Source organism: Cimex lectularius, unplaced genomic scaffold, assembly GCF_000648675.2.
Source record: "Cimex lectularius strain Harlan isolate CLEC.00 unplaced genomic scaffold, Clec_2.1 scaffold392, whole genome shotgun sequence".
Classification (NCBI taxonomy): Eukaryota; Metazoa; Arthropoda; class Insecta; order Hemiptera; family Cimicidae; genus Cimex; species Cimex lectularius.
Window position 1 is genome coordinate 154,044 of NW_019394185.1, and position 17,754 is coordinate 171,797.

At 33.1% G+C, this 17,754-nt stretch overlaps 1 protein-coding gene across 1 annotated transcript in view; it reads left to right on the forward strand.

Annotated features, from left to right (window-relative positions):
* The window catches only part of LOC106667321 (hemicentin-2-like), a 127,157-nt gene that overhangs the window by 39,179 nt on the left and 70,224 nt on the right, over positions 1 to 17,754 (forward strand). Inside the window, exons 3-4 of the mRNA XM_024230036.1 lie at positions 12,562 to 12,770; positions 12,831 to 12,992. Of these exons, the coding sequence (XP_024085804.1) occupies positions 12,562 to 12,770; positions 12,831 to 12,992 (371 nt within the window). The remainder of the gene's footprint in view (positions 1 to 12,561; positions 12,771 to 12,830; positions 12,993 to 17,754) is intronic.

Here is a 17,754-nt window from a genome sequence, read left to right on the forward strand (position 1 = left end):
TTCAGAAAATCCTTTTTCATTTTTTTTTTTTTTTGCATTTTACGTTAGCAGACACAGTCATGAAAACTCAGCCGTAGCTACGCCGTCATAAATAAACTATTAAACCTTAATTTTATTTTTCCCTTTCCTTCCTTATCATCCTTAATAAATAACTTTTTTCCAATTTTGAATGCGGAATCAAAACTGCGTATGATCAAAGAAATTTTCCCAGATTTACCGCGCCCTCCACTCGGTCACAATCATATAAAAACAGAATACAATTTCACGTTTCACAACACATACGACACCACAAGAAAAGCACCACACTCTACAACAGTATGAAATACTTGATTCAAAATGTATATTTACATCTTAAATTGTATTTTTTCCAATCAACATATGTTTGTAATTTACCCAGGCCCTGAAGATGACCCGAATAAAGGTCGCTCCTCACGACTTCAACAAACTATCCTGTAATTTTGTTAAATTGCTAAACATAAATATTGAAAACATACGTTTAGACCTTACATTTCCAATAGGCAATAATGTGTACAAACTTTAAAAAACAATTATTCTAAATGGATGTTTACGAATCGTGGTGTCCCTCAAGTATGTAATATACTACAATATGATTTAAGAATTTATTGCAAATACTACTATTTATCCATTTTAAAAATTGATTATTTATTAAAATATTAAATTTTGACTATTTTCCATGACATAATAACAAAACAAAAATATTATACCTATTTAATTCCTATTCTACCTAGTCACTCTTTTTTTTTTTTTTTGGCCAATATGCTAGACCATAAGGCCAAAAAAATAACTTCTTTCAATTAATTAATCTTTATGTAAGGTATTGGTTGAAATGATAAAGTAAGTATCACGAGCGGGATTCGAACCCACGACCTTGGCTAATGAGCCGCTTCTACAACCACTTCGAATCCCGTTCGTGACACTAACTTTTTCATTTCAACCAATACCTACTAATTATGTAGAAGTTTATGTTATAGGTGAAATTTTGTATTGTTTTGCGTTAGGTGGCATTAAAAGACAGACGAATTTCTCATCATTGGATTGATCATTCTATTGGTTTAATCACACTTTCGGCTGGGGGGTGGGTTCGGATCCCGCTCGTGACACTAACTTTTTCGCTTTAACCAATATCTTACATAAAAATATTTATAAAAAACAACTAAAAACTTTTCTCTCATTAAATTGTGTTCAATCATACTCTGTACAACGTGAATAATACAAAAAATATATGCAGACGTACAAAAAATTATATTTGTATTATATGTATTTTGTATTTTGAATTTCGTAAACTTTATTTGTATGTTCGAATGCTTGTTAAATGTAAGAAAGTTCATTGAGACTTAATTTTGCGAGCTTTTATTAAATTCTAGTTGCATTCAAAAACTTTCAATTCTCTCTCTCTTTCTCCCTTTTTTTTCTATCTTTCTCCCGCTCTGTCTCGGCCCGTTTTTCGGTCTCGAGCTTGCTCGCTCACTTAAAAAAATATAATAAGCTCTATAATATGCTCACATGTCTCGTTATGTTTATAACTTTAACTTTTATCTATTGCTAAAAATACGCTGTCACGGTCACGTATATATTCTTGTCTGCATTTCATGTGCAGTTAATATATTTTTTAATGAGAAGTAATTCATTATTTGTATAAATGTTCACTATTTCTTATTTTTGAATCGATCGATTTCTGTATTTTGATTTACTATTTGTGCATCTATCTATCTAAACCTATTATAATATAAACTACCCATATGCATCTTTCTACATACGTAGAACTTATACGTTATAAACATATCTACCCTTGGTCACATGGGTGTGTATGTGTGTGTGTGTGTGTGTGTGTGTGTTTATGTGGCTGTAAATATACATATATTAGAATTAATCGTCTCATTTCCCATGACTTTTTATCCGCCCCGCTGTGAACCCAGGTAAATTTTCAAAAATAATGGGCTAAATTAATAAAAAGGATAAAAAAATATTTATTAATTTATTATTATTAATTATTTATTAATTATTTAAGACTTAATGTTTGTTATAAATTGTTCACCATCTTTTCATTCATTTTATGATGGTATGACGATCCGCTTTTATTACAATCTAAATTTACGCTTATAATAAGTAAGTTTTTTTTAATTATACGAATTGTCATTGTTATAAAACGAACGTCACTTAAAATTAATTCATTTCTGCCTATTTGATAACTGGATGTGTATTTAGGTCATTTAAACCACCTCGTCCAACTGGTTCGAGTTATATTGCCGGCGTTGTAGCGATATCGATGAACATGAGGGCAATTTATAAATAAATGATTCCGTCCAATATTATCACTGTTATCAATATATATTACTTCTGCCAAGAATAAAATTGTTTAAACTAATGTAAAAGTTGTAACTGTAATTACTACTAGTAACAAAACATAGTACCGTATAGGTAAAATTTAGATTGTTTTAGGTTGAACCTGTACAGGTTTAAAAATGAAACCATTCTAACACAAGTGTATTATTAGAGTCATTATGGTTAAATTAAACCAGCAGTTTACCTATTAATTAAGTTAAATTAAACCAGCAGTTTACCTATTAATTAAGTTAAATTAAACCAGCAGTTTACCTATTAATTAATGTGATAATTTTACCCATTTAAAACAGGCTAGATGATAACACCGTTATGTATGTGTCAATAAAAGGTAGATTTTCTTTGTTAATCAAAATTATATGTTAAAAAACTATAATTTTCCTAATAATTGGCTATTGAAAAGCATCTTATTCGTTGTAATTTAAAAACATTTCACAGACAGCATAAAATTGTCATATTATACTATATAAATGATAACATTTAGTTAGGTATTTATTGCAAAAGTACTAAATACATTTTTTATAGAGAATAAATATCAAGAGTATTTAATATTCAATACAAAAATACCATTAGGTTTGTAAACCATTCTAAACGCTGAACTCGGATTAGCTAAGTTTTCGGGCTTCAGGTCAAGTACCATTTGCATTATATGGTCTTCCCTAAATTAAGACTACATTTTTATTGTAAAATCATTTCTACTCCTCTCACCTGATCCCTAGAGGTAATCCTATACAACAGCTAATGTACCAAAAATGCAAATCTATAGATGTTCCCATTCGAATATCCTTGCTTAGAAACAAAGCATAGCTTTATGGTCCTTTAGAACCCTGACGATTGTGCCTCCCTAAACCAAATATTGTTGTCTATTTACCTAGAGCAATAAACCACAACCCTGAATACATAGACGTTTCTAAAAATCCAAAGCACTGATTCTTCAAGAGTTACAGGAAAGGAAACAGTAATCCGACACTGCTGACACTATGTCTCCTGATAACTAACCTAAAACCCCTTCCCTTCCTATGCGCTTATTATTGTAATTTTAATCATTCTCTGCTGTAAGCCCCGTCTGAACAGTTGTAGGTCTAATAATAAAATTCTTTTTAAAAAGTAATTTTTATTTGGAGTTCATTTAATTAAGGATACATCAAGACTTCATATTAGGCTCCACACTCTTCCCATTATTTTTAAACCGTCTTCCTCAGTTGAAAAATTGCGCTATATTCAATACATAGCTCTGTATCGAAAACAAATAGTTCGCGGATTGAAGGTGGCCGCACCTCGAGTGTATCGTTTCGGTAATCGCTAGATATTAAATACAAATTCTTCTAAAACCGAAGCCGTGTTTTTCTCGAGACAACGCCCATTCCTAAATGGTAAAATTATTGTTAACGACTGTCAAACAGTGTATTCTCTAAAACACAATATCTAGGAATAACCCTGGACAAAAAACCTTCTCCGACCATGTAAAAGAGGTTATTAATAAAGGAAGGGTAACCACTAGGATCCTATTCCCACTTATGCCTTGCGGCTCAGGCATGAACATAAAATATAAACTACTCATTTACAAACAAGTAGTAAAACCTACTTTACTCTATGCTTGCCCTGCCTGGAACTAACTTGCTCATCAAATATTTAAAAAATCCAGGTAACAAAATAAATTCGTAAGGCATATCACCACTTCTCTCCGCACTAAAGTCTCTCTCCTTCATGACCAAACAGCAACAAGCCGATAAGTGAGAAAATTAAACGCCGCACTGAAAGTTTTTTTATAATGATGGCACAACATAAAAATCCTACGTGTAGAGAAACAGGCAATTATAATATTCCTCACCTCAGGAAGCACAGGAGGAAAAAACATATCCTGTTATGATCATTTATTTATTTATACATAACTTATTTTGTAAAAGATTGTTAAATTATTTAATATTTAGGTACATAATGTATTCAGCATGCTTATGCCTAATTTAGTTCTTGAACTTTTATGGTATGATTAATTTATTGATTTGTTGTTTTACTAATTTGCTGATCGGTAATTAAACCCATACGTACCTGCTAAGTAGAAATTTTTTATTACATTTTATTAGATTTCGTGGTCCGCTTGAGCAAATAAATTCTTTTCAATTAATTAAGGTTTTGGTTGAAAAATGGCAAAAAGGATGGAGAATTCAAAAAGGTGGGGTTGAGATGGGGAGTTAGTGTCCGAGTGGATCGAAGTCACATTAGCTCAAGTGGTAGAGCAGCGGCGAATTTAGCCGAAGGTCGTGTGTTCGAATCCCGCTTGTGACACTGACTTTCTTATCTCAACCACAACCTTAATTAATTGAAAAGATTCTCTATTACTGTTTGTTTGTGGTTTTTCGTTAAATTTTTCCACAATTTTTTAAGTTAAAAAAGTTTAAGTTTAAGTTTAAAGTTTTTCCACAAACTTAACTGTTTAAGCATTTCGAAGTGTGTCCCAATTCTCCTGCGGCTCTATACTTTACTGATTTAAAAACGATAAAAATTAGAAACTTGAACTTGAAAAACTTAGAGATGGCACGAAATATTTGAAAGGTGTTGGAGCTACCTGTGTTTGGGGTAATAGAAATTCCAAATCTTATTAAATATAAACTATTAAATATAAACCCTATATAAACTTATTAAATTAAATTAAATTAAATAATTAATAACGAAAATAAACCTTTTTTATAAAAACTATTGTTGTATTTTAAAAATATTATTTAACCAATTACAATAGCAATTGTTTAAAAAATTCTTGAATTAATTATATACCTTCTAAATTCTTTTATCTCCCTTTATAACTTTGTTTAACAAGGTCTACCTAAAGCACAGTGTAAATCAGGTACAAATTTGAAAATAATTCCTATGTAAATGAAAAACCTCCCTTGTTTAAATCGGCTTATCCTTCACCGTAGAATTATTTATCAACACTGGCCGTGCCCATTGCAAATATTTATTCGGCCTCGTTTAATTTTGCGAGGGGCCAAAGCTTTCTCGAAGCGTTTCTGTTTTTCTATTTGAACTGTAAATCAAATGAAAAACGCGGGGTTCGAAGGCGGGAATTCGTAAGAGGGATCAGCTCATTCCTTGACCCTGTTTCATTGTATTTGCTTAATTTGTAGCTGTGATATTTCCAAAAGGACCCTCAGTACTCATTATTTTCATTGAGTAAAGGCACAAATGCAACTGGTCATATTTCTGATAAAAGTCTTATCGGATTTGTAAATTAAAAACGAACGAAGACAACAACAGCTGAAATAAACATGTAGCAAAGCCCACTTAAATATTATTTTGGGCCACAATGTACTAATTTTACAATTTTCAAGTACATTTAGCACAATGTATTTTTAACAAAATCGCACATCATGAATAAAGAAATTAACTCAGAAAAAAAAATTCTCCTGAAATTTAAAAATAAACAAATTGCCGTCAAATATTGTGCTCAAGTTTAAAGATAGATTGATTATTGATTGGCACAGTTATAAAGTGATTTATTTGTGAAATTGTCGAAAGGAGTTTAGAGTAAAATATTTTATTTATTACATTTTTTTGCGCAAAGCTTTTATTACTCTACGACTATTTTTTTTCTTAACAATAATAATCTAAAAATTTCAATCCGAAAAGAAGACACAAGAAAGGGATAAACATTCAGTCCTTGATACTTGAAAATTAAGGTAAAACGTTAATGGAAAAGTAACAAAACTTAACGGGTTCATTCAATCATATTTGATTTCAAAGAAAATTACCAATGTGTGTTTTCTCCACCCTTGGTTTTAATTTTGTATGTAATACCTTGCTCACTGTTACTTATTACCTACTTGAAGGTAGTTGTAATGTCCTTCAAATTATTAATAAATGAATAAAAAATGAAAATAAAAAAATTTACGAGCGGATTACATGTTACAAGGAGACGACCAGGTTGGTATGTCACGGATTTGAACCAAATTTTTTAAAAAAATAGGACACGTGTCGGCCAGTTCTCGCGAATAGGTTCTGGTTTCACAAATTTTTTTTGGAAAAATGAAATTTCTGTTTTTTTTAATATTTTTATTTTGCCTTTCTACGTGCTCAAATCAACTGCATTTTTTATGAAGATTGCAATATAAATAATAATATTATAATAATATGATATCATAATATAACAATAATATATAAATATGTAAAATGCGTATCCGTCTCATCTTATGAATAAGCACTGGTTTCGCAAAAAAATTATATCGTATAAATTAAATTATTAATAAAAATTATAAATATAAAGTAAATTTATTTATATGAGCATAAATCGTTAGTTATAGACTAAAAAAATATTATTTTTTGTGTAATAATTTTATCGTTGGTTAATATAAAAATGAAAATGTTCTACGACGCAGAATATAATAATTTTGTAGGATTTAAAAAGCTAAATAGACTTTTTGCATATTTTAACAAACATTCTGTAAGAAAAGTTGATCAGAAAATGGTCAAAACTTGGATTTGACCTCATAGTCGTAATTCCATTGTTATAAAACCCTTAGATACCCACTTTCGCGGAAATCCGTGAAAATTAATTTTTTCACTGATAATTTTGACGACCTTCTGCGCGACTGACATTCCTAGTGCAACATTTTACTTAATTTTTACCAAAACCTGGAAGACCGATTTTCATGGTTGATAATTCGTTATAAAGAAATTGTTCTTTTATAACTCTAAAAAATATTAAAATCGGACTACTATTTCCATTCAAAAAACGAGATTAATTTTTGACAAATAATTTTCTTATAGAAAGCGTTGATACTTTTATGGTGCAAACGTTACTACGTTCCTCTTCTTTCAAATGGTATGTTTGACGTTAAAATCTTTTTTGCCATTTTTACCGTTTCGATCAGATATTCCGAAAAAACTTTTTAAAAATCGGAAAAATTTTAGAAGTTAAAAATTGATAAATCTAAATTTAAACAAAAATTCATATTTAGGAGTCTCTACAGGTGGTAAAACGAAATTTCATGTTAGTTTCATTCAAAGTGTATGACTTAGTTCACTTCAGATATATTCTGTTTTTAGAAATTTTTTGGTTATTGATAAACTTCAATAGATTTTGGAATATTTATATTGCAATCTACAAAAAAAATGAGGTAAAATGATATCTCCAGATTGTTGATTTAAGCACGTAGAAAGGCAAAATAAAAATATTAAAAACTAAGAAAATTTCAATTTTCAAAAAAAAATGTGAAACCAGGGTCTGTTCCCCAGAAGTGGTGGACACGTGTCCAATATTTTGGAGTGTAGAATTACCAAAACCAATTTGGTCCAAATTCATGACGCACCAACCTGGTCATCCCCTTGTCAGGTAGTACGTCATAGACAAAAGCAATATTTTGGTCTACATAATTACTGATCTATACATATATAACTACTGTCTAATTATATACATTTTTACAGAAGGATTTTTGATGGAATAATGAAAACATTGTCAGTTCCTCTGTAGGAAAATCACTGTGCCAAATATTAAAGCTGACGAATTTTCAATTTTCAACACGTCGAGGGAAAATATGTGGTAATTTTGTTTTAGAATTGGCAGAAGTTGTTAGAGGAGTTGCAAGTTAGTTTAGTTTGCATAGTGATATTGTAGCGGCTGGAAGCCGGGCAATGCGGCACGTTCCCCCCCGTGCCAACTGTATCCCACCGCCTATCCTCAGACGCGGAAACGCCCTGTTCCACTCCGCCATGAATTTGAAATTACAAGGAATTCTAATTATCCTCGGTGGTCCGGGCGGGAGTGGTTCGGATGTAAATTTGCGGGTTCGTTACAAGCTCATTCCTTTCCGGATTAAAGAGGAGGGTGGATTATCTTTTAAATTTAAAAAGCGAGTATCTCGAGGGTGCCCTACTTGGAAGGTCGAACCTCTATTTGCAATACCCGTAGCTATACCTTCCTCGAGTGGTGGCCCTACTTGTCCCTCTTTAAATTTCGGTACCAGGAGATATTTGACTTTTAAATCGCCGTATCCCTCTTCTGAAAGGAAAAAGGATAATCCTTCTTTTTTTCTTAAGCTAACGAAATGTTCCAAAAATAACATTAAAAAGTGTAACTATTACAACAAATCGACTCAAGATGGTCGATAAGTACGTTCTATATATTTTTTTACGTTTAGATTGCTTATTTTGAAGTTTGAATTTGGCGTTACCGGCGACATTTCTAAGGGCATTCCAACCATGATGAAGAAAGTTATAAAAAACAATAATACATCAAAATGTCCTACTATTTTTTATTCGTTAATAAAAATCTGAATAGAATCTTAATTCTTGCACCGTTGAACTCAGGAGAAACCTAAACGAAACCATTTGTCTAATACCATTTTCGACATGCTTGGTTTTTAATGTTTTTCTAGCGTATTTTTGTGGTTTATTCATTTAATTAATCAACTCAGCAGGGTTGGCAAAAAACATACATAAATAACTAAATAAAAAAAACATTTAAAGTTTAGTTTGTCTATGTTGCTCATTCTAATGTTTGCATGCTTAAGTTTTGAATTGTTCAACCGGAGAGGAGTGACGACTTAATAAAAAATATGTATTAGATCCGTTATATTTCGTTGTCCAATTGACCAAATAACTTCTTTCAATTAATTAATCTTTATGTAAGGTATTGGTTGAAATGAAAAAGTTAGTGTCACGAGCGGATTCGAACCCACGACCTTCCGCTATTACGCCGCTGCTCTATCCACTTAGAGTCCCGCTCGTGACACTTACTTTTGCTTTCAACAAATACCTTACATGAAAATATTAATTAATTAAAAGAAGTTATTTGATCAATCGGACCACGAAATATAATGGATTTCATAAATGTTAATTCTACTATAAGTGTGATTATACAATAGAATGTTCAAACAAATCATGAGAAATTCGTCTGTCTTTTAATGCAACCTAACGCAAATCAATACAAAATTTCACCTATAACATAAACTTTTACATAATTAGCAGGTATTTGTTGAAATGAAAAAGTTAGTGTCACGAGCGGGATTTGAAGTGGTTATAGCATTAGCCGAAGGTCCTGGGTACGAATACCGCTCGTGACATTAACTTTTTCATTTCAACCAATACCTTACATAAAGATTAATTAATTTAAATATGCATTAGAGTTTTTTCTTGGTTACCGTAAATTTTTAAAATATGTTTGAAAACCCGTGTTGAATGTTTGTTATATAATTTTATGTTAAAAAAGCAGGGATAATGCCAATTTGAAAGAAAACCATCTTTAACTTCCGGCAAACTCTAGGTTTTCTTTGAAATTAGCCTTCTTCTTAATTTTTACTATAAAAAATTGATTAAAACCAAGAATGACGCCTCTTTACGAAAGGATGTACAATTGCGACCCACAAAGTTAAGCTTAGCGGCTAAGAAATCCACTGTTCTCCGAACCTTGTCCAAGAAGGGGCTGAAACTATCAGGAATGCCCCTGTCAAAAAAAAAAAAAATTCGTTCGGCTGGACTCAATGCTAACGTTCACAACTCATATTAATGACCTAATCATAAATTTTGGTCGGTTTTTAACGTTTTTCTAGCTCATTTTGACACGCATAATTCTTGTAAAATTTGGCATAGGGCTGTTTACTAATGTAAGATATCGGTACAAATATTAACAGATAAAAACTATTTTGTCCCTTGTTTAACAAAAACTTAATTTTTATTTTATTCAGTTGAATAGAGTCGAATCTATAGAAAACAAAATTATAACAAAATATTTAAAGTAGTTGTATCTGTTATTTTGGGGTGGACGTGCTGCATTCATGCACATTTCAAGTCAGGTTGTTGGGATGTATAGAAAGTAAGAAAAACATCCAAATGGAGCTTTTCCCTTGAATTAAGTTTACGAATATAATTATTGCTCTATCATATTAGAGAATGTTGGTTCTACAGGAAACACATTTTGCATCTAAATTTTTTTCTTGTAGGAGTTAGTGTTCAGCTTAGGCCTTACACCATTCACCTCGTGACGAAGAATATAGGATCAGAAAACGACTAAACTATGCGTTCATCACACCAGAAATCCCTCATACCTTTTAACAAAAATTTTTTTTTATGATGACGATATAATCATCGAAAGCTCGGCAAAGACTTTAAGAAGAGTTTGTCGTTTCTGTTGTGACCTCACTGAAGATCCTTTTGTTCAAGTTGTTCAACAAACAGAAAAAATTATAAAAAATAAAATAACAAAAAAATTAAATGTTTCTAAATGTATCAATAAAGACGGACTATTGACAAATTACAATAACAAACTAGATTGATAATGTGACCGTTTTGAAACTTGAATAACGGCCAAACAAGAAAAAAAATCCAATATCCTTCCACAACACCGATATGATTTATTACATGAAACTTTTCAATTTTTAATTTTCCATTCGGTTTTTGTTCAGACAATAATTTAGCTTTTGAAGCAATTAACTCTTCAAAAACAGGCGAAAATGTTTTTTTTTTTTAACGTGGTCCTTTCCAATTTATCCAATTTAATAATTTATCATTATTAAACAAAAATAGAATTACTACAGTTTTTCTAAACCTGAACAATGGTCAAAATTAAATCTATTACAGACATAGTTGGAAGTCTGCTGGATAGACAAATGTAATTAACAATGACGAGGGAGGACTCATGTCAAGAGGTCGAAAACGTTCTGTTAATAAATAAAATTCTATGCTACATTCTATGTTCAACAACTTACATACAAATACTATTTGTATGAATGTATTTATTTGCGTGAATGTCGAAGTATGCATGGGTGTGGCTGTGACGGAATATCACGTACCCACAGGCCCACCAAATTAGTACAGATATGTTATATGTTTGTAGTATCATGTGACGGGTCATTGGCATTTCGTTGGTACTATACTTCCGAATTGTAGTGGCTTGTCCAGAATGAATGTATTTATTAGCGTGAGAGGTGATGCGTGAAAGGACGTGGCTGTCGAGGAATATCGAGTACTCCACAGGCCCGTCAAACAATTTAGATTAGGATAGGTTAGTGTGTGAGTGGAACTTGTACGGTTTGAACGTATTTATTAGTGTGAAAGACAGGGGGCCGCAAGATCACGATAATCTTCCGACCTCAAATTTAGTTGTAGTATAGGTTAGCAAATTAGTATGAATGTGAATTATAAAAATGTGTAAATATTATATCTATGTATTTTAATTTATCACGTGTGGGAGGGTAACTACAAACAAGATAACGAATCCTTTATTAGGTGAATTAGGTGAATCGGAAGGCAACAGTTGTCTAGTTGAGGCATAAGAAGACTCAGAAAAGAATATACACATAAGATAGATAAGAAGACAAATGCGAGAAGGTTTATATGTGAGGCGCCGGCGATTACCCAGGTAGTTAGCCGGCAAAAAAAAAAAAAAAAAAAAAAAAAAAAAAAAAAAAAAAAAAAAAAAAAAAAAAAAAAAAAAACCTACAATACAATTAGTAAAATAATAAAATAAGCCGCAAAAATTTTCACTATTATTTACAAAAAATATATAAATAAGGATTAGTTTTTCTCATATTTTTTAGATTATATAAAGCAATTTCAATTAGCCGTTAAAAATAAGATAATATATTATAATCTTGGTCGTATATTAAATTTTATATTTCTCTTTTGTTTATGTAAATTATACAATATATCACATTTTCTAATGATTTATTAAACTACGTACCTCGTACCGTATTTCCTTTTCACCCCGTATAATAAATTACAATGAGAAAAAATCATAATATCTTCTAAGACGTTATTGGTAAAATGACTAAGTGTAAAGGTGTCAGGTGATAAAATATGTGCTGAGAAATATATTCAACACTGTTGTCTATAAAATTTCAGATCCTTGATCAAGTAATTTTAAATGTATGTTGTCCCGCAATGGTCAAAAAGCTTACTTAAAAGTGTTTTTTTACGAGTTCTGGCTTAAGGTCAGTGTTTGAAATATCTGGTTCGTTCAATAAAAATATCAATACAGATAAAAACTGAAACAGTCTTTATCTTGTTGAAACGGTAAATGATTGTCTCATTCACTCATCATCTATTGAATTCTGCAATAAAGCTAAGTCAGTTCTACGTGATGGTCTATAATTACAAACCACACAGCTTCCGGCCCTTTTTGCAGGATGGTTGTAGCTTTTTGTTGTCACATAAATCCATCAAGTATCAAAGTAGTATTTATTTAATATCGTTGTTTATTGTTTTTTGAAGATTCTCGTGAAATGAGCTTGGAGGATTTAATCGCGAAAGTTAAAGAACACGTCAAGACGAAGTTCCAACAGCAAGGAGGAAGCCTTCAGACGACAATGCCCCCCGAAGACCTGCCAGTCTTCGGCAGCAACTTAGTGACGAATAGCACAGCCCAACTCGGAGGCACAGCTTACCTCCACTGCCGCGTCCGCAACTTAAACAACAGAGCGGTAAGCTCATGGCAAAAACAATTATCTTCTCCTGAGTTTCTAAATGATTTTTTTTTTCAGGTGTCCTGGGTTAGGCGTAGGGACTGGCACATATTAACGTCAGCTATGTTCACCTACACGAATGATGAAAGGTTCCAGGTGCTCCACGCCGAAGGTTCCGACGACTGGACGCTCCAGATCAAATACGTCCAGAAAGACGACAACGGAGCGTACGAATGCCAGGTAAAATCGTTTTTAACCGGTCAAAAACATAACACCGTAAGTAGCAAAATTTCTAATAAACGACTCAAAAATTTAAGATCACAGCTTTATTGTCCATGGCAGATCCATCGGCCGTTGAACGCTTGTTGGATTGATACCATGAACTGAGCTAAATGATGGTGGTTGTCTGGATCCCGAAATAATAAAAACTCATTTAAAACTATATTTTAAAAAAGGGGAAGCGGCAATGGGCCGAATCGGTAGAGAGCTTCTAACGTATCAAGAGCACTGGCCGTAGGTGGTCCTCGGAGAATCAGAATCTGGAAGAGTGGTCATCCTCACGCGATTAAAAATAGGCCAAGCGAGGTTAACACACGGACACTTAAATTAGGGCTAAAGACAGCGTAAGTGATGGGCATGTCGAGAAAAATTACTCGATGAGTATCGCTTATTTGAAAGGTGCCTTGCCTTGGCTCCATATAAAAGAGCGTAGGAAAGCCTCCAGATTTGGGATTTGTGGGTGAGAATGGCAGCAAGTATTTGGGTACCCTGTTCTTATTTTTGGTGGAAACGGGATTGTTTTATTTTATGTAATGTGTCCGATTTTATGTATTGCGAGAATTTTTGTAACTGTATGATACAAATTATACAGAAAAAACACCATTTAATCAAACAGTTTGACTAAAAATCAATTATATTTTTTACCACGATATTTTAAAGAAATTTATAAAACCAAATGTGAACTAGAAAAAAAACTTTTCGATACTGCCCTTCGGATTTATGTATGACGTCCCACACTATCTACGCACACACTATCGTCACAGTATATGAGACTGAATGTAATTATTTGGGTGAATATATAGTGTGAGAGAGACGATAGCGGAATATAGAATATCCCATCAATCCTTAATTTTATTAGTTATATAATAAGTGATGAGGGTGATGAAGGCATATCATATATAGTAACAAATAGTACGGGAGTGAAAGTGGGAAAGGTTTTTTTTTACTTCATTTATTCTCATCTACGACTGCACACGTATTATATACAACTAGCAGATTGGATTTCAATCTGTGATTGTGAAATTAGAGGCGTTATCGAAATAGCTACCCATCGGTAGCAACTCCAGATTAATAACAGGGTCAGAGGTTTGTCCATATTCTTTTCAGTCACCTACGGGATAACGGGATAATTGTGGGGAATAGAATCAATCGTATTTGTATGTTAGTTTGATCTTGTAATTTTCTATGAAAAAGTATGTAATATGTTTTGATGGATGAAAACACATTTGGCATGTGAAGATCTCTCTAAAGTGTGTTATTGTTTACGCAAAGAGGGGCAGAACCAATTAATCTTAAAATTTTGGTAATGTGTAGTGTTTAGACACCATTAGTTGATGATTATTTGGACCGCCCGTAATTTGGAACGCATCTCACGATTTCCAAATAATAATTAAAATTTTGGATTGAAAACTTTTTAAATTTTGAACATTTGGCTGTAAGCTTGGCACCTAAACATCCAAATAGGTTTGAATAGGTTTGTGTAGGTCAAAAGTGTTGATTTTAATTGCAATTTTGATTGCCTGTTTAGTAGGTAATAAAGCATTTTAAATTGTTTGTTAATTGTCTGTGTTTTAATCGTGTACATGTGGATTCCAAGTTAGTATTCTATCAAATGTAAGTCCTAAATAGTTAACCTCGTCGGATTGAGTAGCAAGTATTGTGTAAGTATATGCTAGGACAAGTTTCACTCCGGAGTGTAAAGGTAACTTTATTTTTCAATTGTTTCATTTTTTCAATTGATGATAGTGGTTTTGTAACATAAGTGAAGCTTGTGTAGAAGAAAGATGTTAAGTGCATTCTCATTTGTGGGCATATCAGAAGTTTTTTTTTTTTTAATTGGCCTTATGATCTTTGCATATTAGCCATGACGAATCTCTTATATATGTTGTTCAAATTGGGGGTTATCGGGAAAAAAGGGCTAGAGGCGACGGTGGGAATCGAACCCACGACCGCGGCGTGAGAGTCTCTCATGCTAACCACTCGGCTACCGCGGTCCTATCAGAAGTAAAAATTTATACAACAGCGGAGCGAGTATTGATCCATATGGCACACCTGCAAGAACTTCTTCCATCTCAGAAGTCTCCGATCCTTGGTATACTGCGAAAAATATCTCCTTAAAGTACATTGTGTCTCTCGAGGCCTGCCAGTAATTTGTTGTAAATTACACACATTGTGAATACAGGCGGGATAGACTAAACCTGCAATGCACGCCTGTCTTGAAGAATGGTTGGCATTAACAGCAGATAATGTTTTATCCCTTCTTTCCAAGCCATATTCTACCGAAGATTTACTTCACATCTAGAAATACACAGAAGCAGAACTCATTTTTTTTCGGTGGTACTGCCGGATAACATTTAAATAATGGCCCTCGTGCCTCGGGATATCTACCTCAAAGAGGTAGTACGATAATGTACGAGCCTTAATTGAAATCCAGTGGCTCCCTTGACGTACAATCTGTTTTAATTCTCAGCGTACAGTACACCTGTGGGTCGGAATTGGATGATGGCTGGACGATGATGAAGTCCTCGGGAAGAGTTAACCACTCAACCCGGAATCCGGCCATAAGTGACTGGTCTCAAAAACGGACTTCGGTATATGTCAGTCTGTACACCCTGATGGAGAGGCGTGAACATGAGATGAATCGTATGTTTACAAAGTCGTGGACAATAGCTGACTATCATTCGGGTGCCATGGGAATTTTTTTTTTGTTAAATCGTACAACATGATTACTCAAAATGCAACATGATATAATCAACTTGCGAGACACCCGTCGTGTTTTAATCGTTAGAGAAAAGTTTAAAAAACTATTGAACAAGACTATTTGAATTGCAGTTTCCATAACAACAAAGGCTTCCACCCCATTTCCGACCTGGCGTTATTTATGATCTGGCTGACGACGTGAAGCGAATCTTCTGGAAAACCTTTAGACGGCCAGTTTAAAATTCACAGCCTATTATACACCACCTTGTTTTCTTAATAACGTCTATTTCAGAAACCGTTCGAATTAAATATACAATAGTCTTTTCATGGCTTCTTTTTAAATTGATTGCTTTAAAATTAGTCAATTAGTGTTTTAGGGTTTTCATCATTTTCAGCTGAACTTTGAATTGAACGTTGTTTTTTTTCTTATTAATTATTCTTATTAAGTCGTTAATAACTGACAAAGTTATAACTACACTGGTGGGCAAATTAACTCACTGCCATTAAATTTTAAAATATTTAGCTTTAATTATATTTTGTATATCAAAAATAGGATTGGTTATAAAAATAAGACATTTAAGAAGAACACTTTTATTACCTAATTTAAAAAAATATTGAGTAAAGATTGAAAAAACACTAGAAAATTAAAAATTAAAAATAAATAAAAAAATAAAAATGTTTAAAAAAAGTTTTTGTCCCATTTAACACCGAGTATTTTCACTGTGGCACGTATGATATACGCCTTTGCGTTCGTAGGAAAAGATTTCTGATACAATAGTGAATAATTTTTTTTTCATTCATCAAGAGCAGCCGTGGCCAAAATGGCTAGGATATTGGGATCTGGATTTCGCCGTCGTACTCGTCGCTTACGTTGGTCCCAAATGTGTTCGATTGGATTCCAACAGGCATTTCAGGTCAGCCACACCAAGCACTCAATTCCAATCTACTCAGGTATTCATCCACAATAAGTACTCTATGGGTCTCTGGCTTCATTAGCAATAATCTCTCATGGATTTGAGGGACCAATGTGTCTACATATTTTTCGATTATGTCTTGTTAGTACCTGTGGGAAGATTCTTTCTCGCACAACAGCCAATTTGGTGGGGAGGTCCGAGGCAATGCCACCTCAGAACGATAATGACCTACCATGGTACCTGAGGAACCAAACAGCATGGGATGTACCTTTTTCCTGAGCACTCCACATGAAATCACACCCATCCCAAGATTGGAGGCCAAATCTAACCTCCCGAATATTCCAATGTCCAATTGCCATTTTCCCGTGCCTGGCCATTTTCGTTGCTGTTATAAGGTTTCCGCGAGCCGAGTACCTGGCCCTGAGTTTATTTTTATCTGTCCTTTTTTTTACAGTCCTAGAGAAAGTCGAAATACATCGGACCGGTCATATCAGATTTATTATCTCATTTCCCGTAATGCTGAGGTATATTCGAGCCTGATGACGGATGAATCTATCATCTCTCCCATCTGTAGACCTAGGTAGACCATGTTCTGACCTTCTATTGGGTAACCCTGTATCTATGTAGCGCCGAAGAACCCTTCATATTGTAGAATGATTTACAGTCAGTGCCCTTGCGACTTCACGCTGGCTGTATCCTTCTTCTAATAATTTGTACGGCACTGATGCTGTAATACTCACTGAAATGCCTGACTGGAGCCATTGAAAAAAGATTAAGGATAAGAATAATATCAAATAAAATCAAGGAAATAAAAAGATTAACTGAAGGGGATCTTAGGAGTAGCAGAATGGAAGGGCATAGTGCTATTTTTGTTCAAAGAGATTAATCAGTGCAAACGAAAGTAAAGTAAGTAAACAAAACATTATTTACTGTTTATTTTGAATACGATATCTCTTAATTACCTATAACTAATGTAAAAAGATGATAATTTTAACTTTAAACTTAGTAAATGGAGTGATGCTTTAAAGTTATCTATCAGTGTATATGTGCAGTAAACTATGAGAAGCCATTTTTCTTAAACGTGCAACGGCTATGTTTCAAACTTTCCA